The sequence below is a fragment of the Girardinichthys multiradiatus genome, chromosome 12, assembly GCF_021462225.1.
Source record: "Girardinichthys multiradiatus isolate DD_20200921_A chromosome 12, DD_fGirMul_XY1, whole genome shotgun sequence".
NCBI lineage: Eukaryota > Metazoa > Chordata > Actinopteri > Cyprinodontiformes > Goodeidae > Girardinichthys > Girardinichthys multiradiatus.
Genome location: NC_061805.1, coordinates 34,557,699 through 34,576,172, shown reverse-complemented (window position 1 = coordinate 34,576,172; position 18,474 = coordinate 34,557,699). Strand labels below are relative to the sequence as shown.

The following is an 18,474-nucleotide window of genomic DNA, read 5'->3' as shown; positions in this document are numbered from 1 at the left end:
AGAGTTTGACTTCTCTTTACAGACAGAAGAAAGCTTAAATGAATGATTGGTAGAAAAAATAATACCTTCTTCAGCTTACAATCACTCAAAGTTTCTGTTTTTTCAGTTCTCCCATCAGTGTTAACCCAGCAGGGCTGCTGCAGCAGCCATGGCAATGCAAACAAAGCACTTTGCCACAGATTTCCAGTTCACCGGCTGTGCGCCTGTCAATCGCTCTCTGCCTCTTGAGGTGCAATTCAGGGATGAGTCAGTTGCCTGCTCCCACATCCTCTCCTCTTTTTGGCGGCAGTGCGGAGTGCTTTAACCGCCTCAGGGCAGGTGGCTGCACGGCACAAAAGCCTGAACGATCCGCAGCCAGCTCCGCTCATGCCACCAATAAGACCTTCAGTATAGCGTGCTGTTCTTACGATAAACAACCTGGACATTGGTGCGAGATAAGAAATGTTTGCAACTAGGTGCAGAGTTTTGACTCAAATAAATGGATGATGAAAAAAAAAAGAGTAATGAGATCACTTAGATGCGAATTGTTATATTTTTTTTCTGCGTTTCTTCTGATAATTTTGTTGGTTTTTGCTTTGGGAAACAACTCAACTTCTAATGAATAACATAAAAAAAAAACTTTATGAATAACCAATAATTTGTTCCTTTATCCCAACATCTGCTATATTTGGAAACAACGCTGAAAAAGTGCAAACGTGGATGGATACAAAACCACCAACTCATTGTCTTTAGTCATAACGTTCTTGTAGCTTTGAAAGCAAAAGTATTTGCTTACCGTCCTTATGGCGTGAAGAGTGAACTGAGCTGAAAATAACCCATTGCAGCACACTCCGTTTTCGCTTTCTGGGAAATATTGAAGATCTTTCTAGGGTTTTTTGTTTTTCCTATAAGGAGCAGGATCGGGGGAAACTGCCAGCGCACGACAAAGCTTTCTATTTTTTCCGATGCAGTCCTCTCTGGCTGCATGCAGCACTTCGGAAGAAGAGAGTGTGTTTGCAGGAGAGAGGCAGCCGGAGAGAGGAGGCAGTGTAATCAATAATTGTATTTCATTGAGTGATGCGGGTAATTCCGTCTGATGGAACAATCTAGTTAGGTGACTGACGTGAAAAGCTGTAACGCAAGAAGAGGGAAGGTCTTAAGGGCTGCTGACGCACACTGTGTTAAACTAAAGCCCGATATTTTGGGGGCTAATAATAGGAGCACAGGCTCACTCTGACGCCAAACTAAACTTTGACTTACATGAAATGCGAGCTCTGTTTTGGAGAAACACACAACAAGCACTTCATCTTAATGATAAAACATGGCGGTGGCAGCGTCATGCTGTGTGGATTTTTCTTTAGTAGGACAGAGAAGCTGGTCAGAGTTGATAGAGTCTAGATGGAGCTCTATTGTTTATCAGACTGCAGCCCAAAGGTTTAAGGTAATATGAGCAAATATTTTTGGTTGAAATGTTGATATTAATGTTAGTTGCTAAAGGGAGAGGGCTATTTTGAAAGTTTTGCACATGTTAGTTGCAGGAATAAAATGACCTCTGTACGTTTTTGAGCCAACCTGAATCGTTTATATGAAAAACTTTGGTTTGGTAGTTCAACTTGCGTTTTAGAAGCAACTGTGTAGCTCCATATTGCACGTAGATTTATTGCTGCCACTGTCCATGGTGCTGACCGACCAACACCTAAGCCTTTTAGCAGCTGTGTGGTTCAGGTTGGGTTGTTATGCATTTAAATGTCTTCATTATGCATTACTCAATATTGCCAACACTTCTCTGAAAATCCAGGTGTGCAGCTAAATATTCCTGCGTATTTAAAAAAAAAAAAAAAAAAAAACATCTCTCAAGGCATCTTTTTAAGCCTTTTTCTAAGTTGTGGATAATCTGCTGAAGAATATAATGTAGAAGAAACCAATGGCTTATCCGGTGGGGAAACCATTTAGCACAATACACACTGGAGGAAATGGCAAATAAGATAAACATATATTTACTAGGATGATTGAGCTATAAATACGCTTTGTCACAATTCTAGTTGTTTGTCTAGTTCTAAATAGCATAAATTAAGACATTTTCTTGACAAAGAAAATGCTTAACAAAATCATCCACTGGTGCCCTGTCATCATTCTGAACCTAAATGCTTTGGCGTCAGGTTAGATTTACCTATACATCTGGAAGGTTTAGATACGGCAGGAAAATCAAATCAGTTTAGTCAGTGTGAAGAAACATTAAACGTGTGAAAATGTGAAAATGAGAAAGTGCATAATACAAAAAGGCAATTCAGCATTTTAACAGCTTGCAGCAGAAAGCTGTAGAGCAGTCTGGTGGTTCTTTTAATGTTGCAGTACCGTTTCCCTGATGGCAGCAGCTCAGAAAGTCCATCAAGAGGGATTGGGTAGTCTCCGACAATGTCCAGTGCCCTGTTCCTGTAACAGATCCTGGACTTCTTTGTGCCATATTGCAGCTTAGCATCATCTATTGAAATTCACGAGGAAGTGAAAAATAAAATCCTCTTGTTTTCTCCACAGTGAGCACGAGGTTGTTGTCCCTGCCTCAGCCCACTAGTTGTTTGATTTCTTCTCCTTATACTCGTGTGTCCCATAAATGACACCTACACTACTGGTCAAACGTTTTAGACGCACTTTCTCACTTGATGGTTTATTTATGTTTGTGACTATTTTCATTGTACGTAGATTCTCCCTGAAGGCATCAAAACAGTGAATGAACACATATGGAATTATGTAGCAAATGAAAAATTGTAAAATAACTTAAAATATGTTTTATATTTTAGATTCCTTAAAGTAGACGTCTTTTGCTGTGATGACTGAAATATTAACCTTTGGCCATTTCTCAATGAACCTCTGGGAAGTTCTTTCAAGATTCTTTGGAAAACTGTTTCAGATGACCACCTCATGAAGCTCATGGAGAGAATGTCAAAAAAACCAAAGCAGTGATCAAAGCAAAGGGTGGGTATTTTCAAGAATATCAAATATAAGTTATTTCACACTTTTTGTTTACGATATAATTCCGTGTGTGTTCATTCATAGCTTTGTTGCCTTTGGTGAGAATCTACAATGTAAATAGTCATGAAAATAAAGTGAGAAAGTGTAGTTAAAACTTTTGACCAGTAGTGTATTCCTGTGGCGTGATGCACATATTTAATCCTAAGGTTTTCCTCATTAAAGGATGCATGCTCTTGTGTTAACAGTGTAGATAGCAAGGGCCTTGTACACACTTTCAATGGACTTCTAAACCTCAAGAAATAAGAAATACATAATAGAACTCAGGCTAAAACTTTAGAGAAATCACTTCTGTAAATCTCAGGCAAAATTATTTTTTATGTTTAACAAATAATATGTTGAATCGGAGTAATTTTGAATTTGGACTTCAAGCAAAACAAAAAGAGGGAGAACAGGGGAGTTTTGTTCAGTTCTGTGGAACAGAGAATTACATCAGCAGAGTTTTGCTTGGGTATCACCTTACTATGTTCTGTATTTCTGATTGTCTCCCTCAATGGATCCAGCAGAGTAAAATACAGATCACTGCTACCTTGTGTTTATTTACTAGAAAGTCTGTATCCTGAAAAATTGAGCATTTTTACAGAATGTCGCTGCACCTCTCAAGAAATTGTATCTTTACTGCGTCTGGATCGTCACACAACATCAAGACCTGATTGTTGGCAGCACTACAATAAGAGCCACGGCGCATCACAATCTTCTTAAAAAATAAAAATCTGACTTAAAAAATAAAAAAACATAAGTACAGAATTAGAATTAGTGAGGATGTGAATGAGAACTTGAGGAATCCTTTACTCTTTTGAAACAGGATCAACTTTGACATTGGTAAAATGAATCACCTACTTTGTGATTATTAACAACTCATAAAACCAACATTAACATTTATTGCAATTATTCTCCAAACAATAAAGCCAAAAACATGTTTTTGGCTTGAGGCTTGGCTTCAACAATCTGGTCACTTTTTATAAAGAATTAGTATTTTCTAATTTCAGTCTAAGGTAATGTTCCCATATACAAAACACCATTATATACTATACTCAGCTGGAATAGTGAGAGAGTAAAACTATTTATTATCATGCAACAAAGGTTATTGATCCTTTTTTATACAAATATTGCATAACCTACACTTTACCACTTTAAAGAGACAAGCAGACTCTTTAACTAAAGTGTGAAACAACGACTCCCCTTGTGCCAGGTACATCCAATCCTGATGCCTTTGAAACCGAAGTGTGATTTCCTAAGAGAGCAGAGGGAGGGAAATGAGGGAACTAGCCGACTGATGCAAGAACCGGGACATCCAGCTCCACAGTATTCACATCATTAAAGGCTGGAAACTACACCAGCACAGCTACAGACTCTACTACACTGTCCACTGCAAAAATGATTGTGTATCAAGTTGGGCTATTTATTATGCAAACATCAAGACAGGGGAGTGAGATTGCTTGTGCATCATTTTCACTTAAAAAAAACACGGGATAGTAAAGAAGCAATGTGCACAGGGAAAAACAAAAACTCGCACTTGCATAGACAAAAAGAAAAGCAGCCGCCTTTCTCCTCAAATTGAACCAGGAAGTAGTGACTTGGTGTTTAGAACTGCCTTTGATTTGTTTTCCATTCTGACCATTTCTCTTGTGAAACAAACCCCCCTCAAGCCAGAAAACTCCATTTACTTCTGCAGGAGCGGTGAGGAGCACTTAACTTAATGTACACGACAGTAGAGTGACTATCACACACATACAGAGAGAGACAGTGCACTACACATGAAAGAGGCTGCTCTCTCTTATCCTAGTCACTAAAGCAAGCACACAAGCGAAAGATATTTTAAAGGATTACTATGAAAACACTCTTCTAACATATGAGGAACATAGCTGATTAAGGTCTATATTCCAGCTGCACACTAGTTGAAAAGGCTATTATTGCATTTATCCATTAAGGAAGTGTTGCATTAGTACTCGTCATCTTCCGCTTCATCCAGCACCGGGTCGTGGGGGCAGCAGATTCAGTAGAGGCACCAAGACTTCCCTCTCCCCCCACACCTCCTCCAGCTCCTCTGAGGGGAGCCCAAGCCGTTACCAGGCCAGCCGAGATCAGGGTATTTCCTACTAATAATTTTCATTGTTTCTGTGTGAGCTGGGGCCATATTTCCTGCTCACAGCAACTGCTTGGAAAAAAAATATCAACTAGTTACTGACAACTTTCTGTAAATGCTTGTGAGAACAGACAGTTGGACTTAGCAAATTGCATCAGTTTATCTGTCCCTGTTGAAGAAAACCATTCCGCCAGCATGATGCTGCCACCAGGATGTTTAACAGTGGGGATGGTGTGCTCAGGTTGGTGTGCATGGGTAGTTTTTCGTCAAACATACAGTTTTGCATTGCTAAAAGATCAGGTTTGTTTTCATTTGATCAGAGCATCTTCCTCCACATTCAATTCCTCCAATCATATTCTATCAAACAAATACCTTTACAAGTCGCTGTACCCAAGTTGACTTTTAGAAAATAACCTTGTTTTACAAAAACTGTAAATTGTTTTCATTGTATTCTACATGAAGCAAATGCCAGTCATTCGTATGATTGTCTCTGTTGTCCTGTGTCGCTTGCTCTCTTAGCGGGAAACTGATCACAAACTGGAAGTAACGCTGCTTCTGCCTGTAATCGATTTTCAGTCAGACATATTCACAGACTGCCATAACTCCTCAGGACAACAGCTAATGTGTTGTCATCAATCCTAACATTGTCAACCCATTTTTCTCACATATGAGACAATAATGACCTCTCTCTGAAAGACAGTGAAACTGGAACACATTGTAGAGTTACTCGTCGCCGCTTGCTGTTTTCAAATTAGTTTTCATTACTTGTTGTCGGAGCAGGACTTCCCCCTTAGGACAGTCAAATCCATCACTTTTTTTCTGTTAGTGACACCAATGTCCTTTGTGAATACTTGTGCATTAAATTCATCATTGCTGTTAAACACTGTGCTGTGCAGTCTGAACTCCTTTAATGCAGCATTAAACAGCAGATGAGATGCAACAAGGCAGAATATTTCTTTCATTACATGTGGACTGATGGAACAAGATCAAGGGATCAGCCCCAGACGCAGCATAAACTGACATTAAACATGGAGACCTCATCAGTCAGCCTGAGCTTCTGTCTCCTCAAAGCAGGATTTCTGCAGTGTCCACATTCATTTGTGTCAATTTGAATTGAGATACACAGCAGACAACTGTTTCTCCAACGCTTAATTCATGTTCTCATAAGGCTAGTGCTGCAGGTATCATATTAAGTTTGCATCTTTGGACTGTAGCATATGCATGAAGAACTGAAAGTCTAAACTGTTGCTTTTTAATGCAATATTGCAGCGATAGGATCTCTTCATGCAGTGCCATTTATATAGAGAACCATACAGATAGAGATCACTTTATGAATGTATACATTTGGTGCTCATGTCTAGGCACATTAAGACCGTTTCTGATGGTGCACAGTGGGATCTGCAATGTCAGCAATTTGAAAGGTTAGTTTATATAAAACAAATATAACACAGATCTGTTGTCCAGACTTGCTGTTAAGGTGGGTTATGTCTGGGTGATCCTCACCTTTGTCATGGACAGAGGGGGGAATTAATCAAATATGAAGAATAGCCCCCTCTTCATTCAAGATTTATCAAAATTCTATGTTAGAAATTATTTATTTTTGTATTTTTTATTAACCATGTAAAGACCCCACTGAATTTCTGAAACACAACAGAAAACACTGCAGGCACCTTGCTCGTCAATAACCACAAATTTACATTGAGAGATTTTGAAGAAATTTCCTGATCAAAAGTCAAAATTTGCACATACATCAACAGATTCTCTCTGATGCCAAAGGAAAAAATACTTTCTGTCTTTAAAGGTGGCAGGACCGTTGAGAATTGAAATCGACAAGCAACTCTGCTTGCAAAACTCCAATGATGCGGAGGTTTGACGCAGTAAGTCAGTCATTTTAAGTTTCTTAAAGGATCCTGAATGTTATTGGTGGTAGACCTAAAAATATTTTAGCTGCTCAAAACCAAATGATCCAGTGGGAGGGGGCCAGGATGACACAGGCAGGTCTTCGACCCAAATTAAGGGTCTTACTGATGCTGATAGCAACGCAAAATCCAATAGATTGCATCTGTGAAAGAATGGCTGAAAGAACAAAAAACACCTTTAAACTCCCATTCTCCAAACTCAACAAACCATTACGGGTTTGCAAGGGAGCACCAAACTTGGGCCATTGAAAGCTGGAAGAAAATGTTCCTCCTTAATGAGAAAAAAAATATCTAGATGGCCCTTATGTCTTCTACCATTGCTGGCATGACAACGAGATCCCATTGGAGATGTGTTTCACATGGCACACTGGAAGAGGCTCAATCATGATCTACTGGTCCTTCTCAAAATATTAGCATATTGTGATAAAGTTCATTATTTTCCATAATGTCATGATGAAAATTTACCATTCATATATTTTAGATTCATTGCACACTAACTGAAATATTTCAGGTCTTTTATTGTCTTAATACGGATGATTTTGGCATACAGTTCATGAAAACCCAAAATTCCTATCTCACAAAATTAGCATATCATTAAAAGGGTCTCTAAACGAGCTATGAACCTAATCATCTGAATCAACGAGTTAACTCTAAACACCTGCAAAAGATTCCTGAGGCCTTTAAAACTCCCAGCCTGGTTCATCACTCAAAACCCCAATCATGGGTAAGACTGCCAACCTGACTGCTGTCCAGAAGGCCACTATTGACACCCTCAAGCAAGAGGGTAAGACACAGACAGACATTTCTGAACGAATAGGCTGTTCCCAGAGTGCTGTATCAAGGCACCTCAGTGGGAAGTCTATGGGAAGGAAAAAGTGTGGCAGAAAACGCTGCACAACGAGAAGAGGGGACCGGACCCTGAGGAAGATTGTGGAGAAGGGCCGATTCCAGACCTTGGGGGACCTGCGGAAGCAGTGGACTGAGTCTGGAGTAGAAACATCCAGAGCCACCGTGCACAGGCGTGTGCAGGAAATGGGCTACAGGTGCCGCATTCTCCAGACCTGGGCTACAGAGAAGCAGCACTGGACTGTTGTTCAGTGGTCCAAAGTACTTTTTTCGGATGAAAGCAAATTCTGCATGTCATTCGGAAATCAAGGTGCCAGAGTCTGGAGGAAGACTGGGGAGAAGGAAATGCCAAAATGCCAGAAGTCCAGTGTCAAGTACCCACAGTCAGTGATGGTCTGGGGTGCCGTGTCAGCTGCTGGTGTTGGTCCACTGTGTTTTATCAAGGGCAGGGTCAATGCAGCTAGCTATCAGGAGATTTTGGAGCACTTCATGCTTCCATCTGCTGAAAAGCTTTATGGAGATGAAGATTTCATTTTTCAGCACGACCTGGCACCTGCTCACAGTGCCAAAACCACTGGTAAATGGTTTACTGACCATGGTATCACTGTGCTCAATTGGCCTGCCAACTCTCCTGACCTGAACCCCATAGAGAATCTGTGGGATATTGTGAAGAGAACGTTGAGAGACTCAAGACCCAACACTCTGGATGAGCTAAAGGCCGCTATCGAAGCATCCTGGGCCTCCATAAGACCTCAGCAGTGCCACAGGCTGATTGCCTCCATGCCACGCCGCATTGAAGCAGTCATTTCTGCCAAAGGATTCCCGACCAAGTATTGAGTGCATAACTGTACATGATTATTTGAAGGTTGACGTTTTTTGTATTAAAAACACTTTTCTTTTATTGGTCGGATGAAATATGCTAATTTTGTGAGATAGGAATTTTGGGTTTTCATGAGCTGTATGCCAAAATCATCCGTATTAAGACAATAAAAGACCTGAAATATTTCAGTTAGTGTGCAATGAATCTAAAATATATGAATGTTAAATTTTCATCATGACATTATGGAAAATAATGAACTTTATCACAATATGCTAATTTTTTGAGAAGGACCAGTATATGTATAATAGTGAGCTTGGATAGAAAGAGTCTGTGAACATCAGTTCTCAAGTCTAGCCAAAGATTCTCAATTGGATTTACGTTGCTGTGAAAAAGTGTTTGCCTCCTCACAAATTTCTTCTGTTTCTGCTTTATGTCCTACTTAAAAGGACCTGCTTGGTTTGGAGAGCTTTGTTTTACTTCATGAATGGAATCATCATTTGAAGCCTGCTTTTTGTATTCACTCAGGTAATTTTATCCAACAATAAAATTTATATGATGATCTGAAACATTTAAGTGGCAAATTTGGTAAGGGGCAAACAATTTATAACAGCACGGCAAATCCAATTGAGAATCTGCAGCGAGGCTTGAGAACTGATGCTGACGGATCCTCTCTGTCCAATCTGACTGAGCTTGAGAGTTTTTATAAAAAAAAAACGAACAGATGTTTTCAGTCTATGTATGTGGAAGACTGGAAGAGACAGACCCCGATGGATATGCAGGCTGTGGCGGTTCATGCATGAACGGCACTCTAAGCAAGCCCCTTCTACTGCCTCCGCTCCAACAATCAAAATACAGGAGACCATGTAAACCCTTAGGGTGGGATGAAATGCACCATCACAAAGCAGGTAAAACGGTCTCCTGATTCTCATAAGCATGCCAGGGGTGCCAACATTTTATTGATTACATATGTATAAAGGCAACAGAAAAGCGTGCAACTGACTACTAAGTTCCAAGTAAGTTTCTGTCTCTGGTACTTGCGCACCTTCCCCCTCCCCCCACCATAAAACGCCTCTGCTTGCATATGTAACTGCAGCAAAAGGTGGTTCTACAAAAGTGGGGCTAAATGAAAATGCACGCCACACTTTTCAGTTTCATTTGGTAAGAAAAGAAATGAAAAATGTAGATCATTATAGTTCTATTTCACAATTATTTACTGCTATTCATCGGCCTATTAAAGAATTTCACAAAGAATCACTGGAGTTTATGGTTGCAGCAAGACAAATTGTTTGAAAAGTTCAGAAAGAGTATAAATACTTTTGTCAGTCACTGTAAACCAACTACATCATTGCACACGTCTGTTTCATCCACCTTTGCAAGGACCTGTTTGGTCTTATTCGGGGCTACGTGACTTAGCTAAAATACCCGAGGGTGGAAAGTTTAATGGATTGTGATTATTGTCCTGGAACAGATTGAACAGTCTATGAAGAAGAATGTGAGCTGAATACCATTTCAAACACACAAGCCTAGAGTTCATTTCATTTCTTGGTAGAAAGGTAAAATTTAAAAATGGGGTTCAAGGCAGTAATTTCAGGTTAAGTCTATCAACCATCTAAAGTACCCAATTATTGTTTGTCTATTGTCTCGGCATTCAATTAAAGGCATTCCCACTAATGTGTGGGTACCTGCATCTCAGATCAATGTTGTTGCTTTGCAGTTCTCAACTGGATGTTCTACTGAGTCCAAATACTGTATGACAGAAATTTTAATTAATTCAATTCTGGTTCCTTTGCATTAATTAAGGCAACATGGACTGCACACTTGTTCAGTGTCACCTTTTAAATCTCAGATAGGCAAATAAATAAGATATAACTGACAGAAATAAAACTCAAGTCAAACACAAATATTGATTGTTAACCATCTGATAAACAGTGTTGTGTTGTTTAAACTCAAAGATCAAAAAATGTAAAGGGTTGTGAAATTGCATTTAAATTATTGCCCTCTTGCAATAAAAAAGTTATGTAAGCGGCAATATTGTGCTTTTTTTGTCCCACTTAAATGTTTCAGATCATTAAAAAAATCTATATTAAACAAATAATCTGAACAAATGCCAAAGGCATTTTTAATGTAATTGATTAAGTGAAAAAAGTTATAAAAAAAACAACCTGATCACTAAGGTACAAATCACTGCTGACCAAAAAGAACACAAAGGCCCATTCAAACTTTCCCAAAAAACATTTTGATGATCTCCGAGACTTTTGGAAAATATTTTGTGGACTGACAAAAAACTGAAACCTTTAGGAAGGTGTGAGTAATATGCAGGAAAGATGAGAATGAATAAAAAATTAACAGTTGATTGAAAACACAGATGATAAGTGTACAGATCTTGGACTCCAGGGATTCAGTCAGCAGACTCACTGGAAAAGAATACTGGAGAGAAAAAGATTAAGACACATTAGGTCAGTGGTGGTAAGTAAATTGCACATGATAATTGTGGAGGCTCCAGAGGTTGGCGGGTGGTATTAGATCGTGAAATGGAGGTGGCGGCTCAGGACAGAGATGAGGTGTTGTTGGAGTGAGGACAGGTAAGTATTGCTGGTTGGTCTTGGAGATGTCTTGGCTTACTGCACAAAGAGAAGATAAAACATCTGAGAACAAAGGGAGAGACATTGGAGGTAAGTCACAGGGGTATAGCGAACAGGAACAAATCAGATACACACATAGGGTTTTGCTATGGAATCACAAAGGCTTGGTAACTGGGACCAGAATGAACAACCAGGAGACGAGACATGAAGATCATTGATCCAAACCAACGTCCTGCTGATGAGGTGATTAACACCAGTGTGCCTCTTTAACCAGGGAGCCCCTGTCCATGTAGGAGATCTGCGAAGAATGAGAAGGAAGGAAAAATCAGAACAAACGCAATACGTTCTGTTGCATCTGGTGCAAAACCAGCACTTTCAGACACTGTCATACCAACAGTCAAACATGATAGTGGCAGTGTGATGGTCTGGGGCTTTACAGAACTTGGATGACTTACCATAATTGATGGATTAATGAATTCTTTCCATGAATAATTTTTTTTCTACCAGACACTCCTGAAGAAGAATGTCCAGTCATTAATTTATGATCTTAATAAACTTAAGATCCCTGGGTGAATGGTTGAAATCCAATGAGATGCTGTGGCATGACCTTAAACAGATGTTCATGCTTGCAAACCCTCTAATGAGGCTGAATAAAAGCAATTTTGCAAAGAAGAGCGGGCCAAAACCCCCCCACAGTGATGTTGAACACTCATTACCAGTCATCACAAACTCCTAATGGCAGCTAATGCTGCCAAAGGTGGCATTACCAGGTTTAAAGGGTGTTACTTTTTGACATTTAGGCCCGGTTTGGTTTGGATAGGTTTTTTTTTCCTAGATAAATAAAATAATCAGTTGAAAACTGCATTTTTTATTTTCTCTGATTATCTTTGTTTGATCTGAACATTTCAGTATTACAAAAAAGCAGAAAATAATTTGTGAAGAGGAAATACAATAATGCAGAAGGAAATAAGTATAGAGAATGTTCAACTTTGTATATGTTATAATGACATTAAATATTTAAAAGAAAGCTCAGACGTGTCATATGAAGTTGATTAAAATCTTCTCAATTGATCATTTTACCAAACCAGCCTGCTCTGAAATAGAAGCAAGTAATCCCTGGAGGTTATAGCTTCCTGTCATTCAACAGGAAACCTGCACTCCCCACGGAGCTGCTTGGATTATCCTCACAGCTATGCCTTCAGTTTAAAGCCTGTTTCAGCTGTCAACATGTGGAACAGCAAAATGTGTGTGTGTTTCTGGCGCTGCTGGCAAAACATATTTGAGCCAGAGTCTGACCCAGAGCGAGAACAGAATGAAGACAACGAACCCACAGAACCGTGCCTTCGAATGAGTGCATCACAATGGTGTGTTATAACTGTATTTACACCCTCTCCATACATACAGTCACCAAGGAACATAGTTTACACATCGAAAAGGTTCTGAGGTTGGGGGACGGCGTGATTAATTGTGTGGGTTAATACACCCAACAACCGAACACTTAGACTTATCCACTTGCAGCTTCGACATACAAAATACTGTTGTAATACTGTGACGTAACAGTTAAAAAAACGTAATAGAGAATTGAGAAAACTTAACGGATTCAAAATAATGACCTAAACAGATTATTAAGATATCTACGCAGCACCTGGAGAAACTAAATTAAACTTTTCTGCATTCCTACAGACTCCAAGTACACATCAACATGTATTTAAAGGGCTAAAAAGTGGATTTTGCATGATATGTCCTCTTTAATGCTGGTTCATTGGCTCATTCTTTACAGTCATTTTGCAGGTCTTGTACCTGTGCTGACAGGAGATCCTCAGATACTCTCAGCCAGGTGGTGAGGAGGCTGAAGTCCAACAGCTCCTCTTGCTGCACTGCCATAGCTGAGAGGGACCATATGTCTCCTCTCCCCAGAGTCTGTCGCAGCTCAGGACTGCCAGGCCGTTGAGACCTATCCCACATATGTGTTGTAATATTTTTACTTCATTAGCAAACACAAGTGAAAAAAAAATTTTAAGTTAGTACAATTATTTAAAAAAACTATGAACAGTTAACCTTATTATTTATTTTTTAGCTAAAATATGCATCTTTTTTGTCATACAGGGCTTTTCAAAATATGCATCTCCTTAATTTTGTTGACTGTTTGTCATGTTACCACTGCAAAGTTTAATATATTTAATAGAATCTTATGTAAATCTTTTACTTTGTGCCTCAACAAAAAGTAAATGATAATTGTGAAACAATTTGAATAATAATCTGAACTTGACTACATTGTTTGATAACTAGGATTAGTTGGAATGTATTTATTTGTCTTGGAATCGGTATGATTTGATTTGATTGAACTGACTTTGCAAAGTGCCTTAACACGACATGTGTTGTGAATTGGCATAACATAAATAAACTGAACTGAGTTGAAGTTGAAGGAAATGGTTGGTTGTTTTCTTTTTTTAAGTTGCATTTGTGTTTAGCCCACTGTCAAGAACTACCTTCTAATTAAAGTGAATTGCAGCAGCAACTCTTTTGGGTGTGTCTCTACCTATTTTGCACACCTAAGGACAGAAAGATTGTCTGTGAAGATCAGTTTTCAAGCAATAGATTCTCACTTGAGTTTAGGTCAGCCTTAGAGTTGACCAATTCTAACACATAAATAGCTTTGATTTTACTGCAGTTCTGACCACACATTAAGCTTAATTATCCCCCCAGTCTTTTGCAGCCCCTAACAGGTTTTCTTCCAGCTCCATCTATCTTTGCTTCCACTCTGACCATCTATCCTGTTCCTGCTGAAGGAGAGCATCCTCACAGCATGGGGTGATGTGCAGAGGTCCTTTGTTACAACACACAACATCTTGCATGTGTCCAGAGTTTCATTTGGTCTCTGACCAAAGCACATTGTTCCACATGTTTGCTTTGTGGTGTACATGACGTATGGTAAACTTCAGGTCTTTTCATATCTTTCTTTCAACAATTATATTTTGTTTGAAACTCTTCCAAAGAGTTATATATATGACTATTAGTTGTCCTGTCAACCAAGTCTCTCCACCTGAGCTGTAAATCTCTGCAGCTCCTGCAGAGTCCCCATGGACCTCATAGCTGATTGGACCTGTCAGTTTAGGTGACACAGGCATGTCTTGGTAGGTTTACAGTTGTGCCATTTTCTGTCCATTTTTAAATGATGTACTTTGGATTATTGTTTTATAACCCAACCCTGCTTTAAGCTTCTCCACAACTTTCTCCCTGACCTGTCTGCTTTGTTCCTTGATCTTCATGATGCCGTTTATTGTTCTCTAACAAACCTCTGAGGCCTTCACAGAACAGCTGGATTAAAAACTGAGATTGAATTATACACAGGTGGACCCTATTAAATAATAATGTGACTTCTAAAGGCAATAGGTTGTACGAGATTTTAAGTAGTAATATGTGCTGAATGCAACAACACTCCACAGCAAATCATAGGACCTATTTTTTTATTAATTACAGAGTAGGTTTATTAAACAATTTCCCTTTAAAGACAGTAGAAGCCAGCGTTGTTCCGCTTATGGTTACCCTAGAAATGGCTGAACCAACGAGAACTGAGTTTGCAGAAGCTGGTAGAGACGTCAGCCAATCAGGGATGCCGTTGTTTGGGAGTCAATCTATTTGAAACGACAAAGCAAGCACTTTCCAACTGACGACTCACTCGAGAACACGGTAAACTGTTTTAACTTGAATTTTCGGTAAAACAAGAAGGGATTTCATGCTAAGTGTTGTAGCAATATTAGCTTAGCTTGTTAGCCTGTGTTTCTTTGCAGGAGCTATAAAATTCTGCAGATTTAACGTTAGGCACACGTTCTTATGTAGCTATTTTTCTATACCTAACTCAACTAGAAATCTGCTTTAAGTTTAATAATTCAGATGTTTTCTGTTTTTGGCTTCTTGGGTCTTAGAGTGAATATTTCAGCTGGCATGACGTGAGCCGCATATAAAGTGCTGACTAATTTACTTATTTGTGTAAAAAAAAAACACTGATTTGGAAGTTTAAGGTGCGTTCAGTTACATTTAGTATTTTTGAAAACGTTTATATATGTATATATAAACAGGTTTTTACTTCTGAAGATGCTTCTACGGGGTTTTAAATCATCTTGGTTTCTTTCATACACAGCTTTTCTGTTTTGACTTTGTCTTTGTTTGATATTGAGGACAATAATTACAATTTGGACTCGTTTTTTTTGAGGGTTTGTAAACTTGAGATTTAAATTACATGCAAGTAGAACCCGGCAAAGGCATTATGCCCTGATCCATCAAACCCTAGAATAAAAAGAAATGCTTGCTTTCTTTTTACAATCACTGTGCACATTGGAGTGTATTACCTTTTATTAAGTTTTAGTACCTTTGCTTTGTCATTGATTTTTATTATTCTGTTAGGTATGAAGCATAGGTGTGACAAAACCTAAGATTTCCTATGTATTTTCACCAGACTTTAGCTCATAATGTTTTATTATATCATATAACTGTATTTCTCATCATTGTATGTTTATTTTTTTCAAGATGTCATCAGACGAAGAGGGACCAACCAGTCCTGTTTTCCCCATAGACTCAGACCGGGGCAGCTCTGTGTCTTCTGAGCTTCAGGTTGATTAAAAAAAAAAAACATTTGTTGCAGCTTTTTGCAAAATACAAACATGTTGCTAGTCAAGGGACACAGTACCATTACATAGCACATCTGTACAACAGAGTGTTGTAGGACAGTGACAGTTTCTATTCAGATCATGCCTCTCACATGCTTGATTTACATGTTTTTTTTGGTGTCCATATCTCTAATTCGTAGAAATAATCTATATTCTGCTTCCGTGGATTTCTTTTGTTATTTACTAAACATTCAGCAAGTGACAAAGAATTTGGCAGGTGTGATTTGTGAAATGTGATTTGATTCATCCTTTGTTTTTTTTCTGTTAAATTGAAAATAGCACTGTTTGCAATGGGTATGAAACTAAACTTAACAGTCTATCATCCCTGCAACCATACAGTAGCATAAATGGACACCTCTGAAAGCATGCAATGTGTAAAACCAGGGTAAATTCCCTCAAACGTTAGACAATAAAACTTATTTTCCTCCCCGTTTATAAATAAACAGATAAATGAATGCTTTTTTTTTTTTTTTTTACTTTTAGATTATCACGTCATTTTAATGTACTTTATGTATAACAAAGTTTTTGATCCAGCATATCACACATGAACATGTGTTTGCGTGTGGGTGTGTGTGTTTTAACCAACAGGATGAGTATGAGGAGCTCCTCCGCTATGCTGTTGTCACCCCCAAATTTGAGACTCTTGCCAGCACTCAGTGGAAGGGTCCAACTTCCCAGAGAAAGGATGAACTAAAGGTACAGCACCTACCAGGTAAGCTTTGTATGTGTAAAGTTTTCATATACGCAAATGTTCCTCCAGTTTTTGTGACAGAAACTAAACATAACCTATTTCCAACATGCACCCATCAAATAATCAGGGTTCAAAAAGGGTTTCCCATCTTAGCAGGTGGAAAGGGCTGTCTTTACAGCTTGCAGTTCACCGTTAACAGAAAAGATATCAGTGTTCCACATTACTTCCTAAGTCTTTCCTCTACGATACTCCTTCTTAAACAGTCCATCAGTGCCCCTCCCCAGTCCCAGCTGGGGACTGGGGAGGGGCATTGAAGGTTCAGTGCTTTAACTGTCGCTGAGCCGCGCGCCACATTGCTGAGAGCACACAGGCTGATATGTAACGATCTCCTGGAACTCTGCCCACTCTGATCTTTAGAGTGCAGGCTTTTTCTTCTCCTTGCTGCAGAATCTAATTAAGATATTGACATAAATGCATTCTTGGACGGAGAGCGCCGTGCCCATCTTATTCTGCACTCTCACCGTCACTTATCCTGATCTGTTTTTAGAATTCCTCTCTCACCATTAAATTATTTTTTTTGTATCTGTTTTTTAGCGAACAGTACATTTTGATCTATTTTAAATCGTTGCCAGATCCCGAAACAGAAGATGGGAGGCATTCCAGCAGAAGCACAAGATCATCACAGGCCTCCCCTGTGATTGTGGAGCTGTCCACACATTCAAAAGCTCCTCTGGGTAAAAAGAAAATAGACACAAACCTGATTAATTGTGATGAGGAGTTGCATATAATTTTGTTTTATCTCTGCAGAGTCATATTCTCAGTGTCTGTCTATGATGTCTGCCCGCAGCTGAGAGGACAGCAGGTCAGTCGACAGTGCTCTCAGATGCTCCATCAGAGAATTTGCAGACAACATCCAAGAGGTCGAGCCCAGATTTCCGAGGGTTAGCTGTCACAGAGATGTTTATATCTGAAGAGAACATTAGCAAAATGGAGAGTATTCTGGACACGTGGAGCAATAACCTGAAGGTTAGTGTAGTTCCCCTGACGTGGAAGTCTCCTTCCACCATCCATCAGTCAATTCTGTTTGCTCAAGCTAAAATAATATGTTGGATGGCTAAATAGGGGTTACAGATAGCTTGGTTGTAATTACTTTTTCAAGTGATAATTACTGTCAATACAGACTGGAAGATGTTTGGTGATAAACTGAAATGGCGACGATGGAAGGTTCTGTTTAGTGATGCAGCAAGAAGTCAGCTGATTTTCAGTTTGAGCGGTCCTGACCACTGACTGTGCGGTTGGAAATTCCAAAATACTCTCTTTTTTTCCAATCTTTGAATGTATCACAGCTAAGGGGTATGCTAACAATGGCACTCTTTGGTGCTCTTTTGGACGTTTATAATGTGGGCGGCAGACTCGAAGTTATTTTTAGTATCGGTGAGGTGTTTAAAGACTAAGTAAGAGGAAGCCAAAGATGTAAGGAAGATATTTAAAGGGAAGCTGTGTTTTCAATTCAGTTCAGTTTTATTTATATAGCACCAATTCACAACACATGTTGTCTCAAGATACTTCACAACAGTCAGGTTCATACATTCCAATTAATACTAACAATTGAACAGTGCAGTCGGATTCAGTTATTTATTCAAATTGGATAAAAAGTTTTTCTATCTAAGGAAACCCAGCAGATTGCATCCAGTCAGTGACTTGCAGCATTCCCTCCTCCTGGATGAGCATGTAGCGACAGTGGACAGTGACTGGCGTTGACTTTGCAGCAATCCCTCATACTCAGCATGAATGTAGCGACAGTGGAGAGGAAAAACTCCCTTTTAACAGGAAGAAACCTCCAGCACAACCAAGCTC

General features: G+C 39.2%; 2 protein-coding genes across 3 annotated transcripts in view; one reads left to right on the top strand and one right to left on the bottom strand.

Annotated features, from left to right (window-relative positions):
• sv2ca (synaptic vesicle glycoprotein 2Ca) overlaps positions 1–1,122 on the bottom strand; it is a 51,472-nt gene extending 50,350 nt beyond the window's left edge. Inside the window, exon 1 of the mRNA XM_047382684.1 lies at positions 776–1,122. The gene's annotated coding sequence lies outside the window, so the exon portion shown is untranslated. The remainder of the gene's footprint in view (positions 1–775) is intronic.
• A 13,669-nt stretch (positions 1,123–14,791) lies between these two features.
• poc5 (POC5 centriolar protein homolog (Chlamydomonas)) overlaps positions 14,792–18,474 on the top strand; it is an 11,357-nt gene continuing 7,674 nt past the window's right edge. Inside the window, exons 1-5 of one of the 2 annotated variants that reach the window (XM_047382297.1) lie at positions 14,792–14,949; positions 15,787–15,870; positions 16,515–16,638; positions 17,250–17,351; positions 17,465–17,643. In XM_047382297.1, coding sequence (XP_047238253.1) covers positions 15,787–15,870; positions 16,515–16,638; positions 17,250–17,351; positions 17,465–17,643 — 489 coding nt within the window. In that variant the 5' untranslated portion in view covers positions 14,792–14,949. Of the gene's footprint in view, positions 14,950–15,004; positions 15,282–15,786; positions 15,871–16,514; positions 16,639–17,249; positions 17,352–17,464; positions 17,644–18,474 lie in introns of those variants that run through there. The other variant, XM_047382298.1, reaches the window with a different exon arrangement.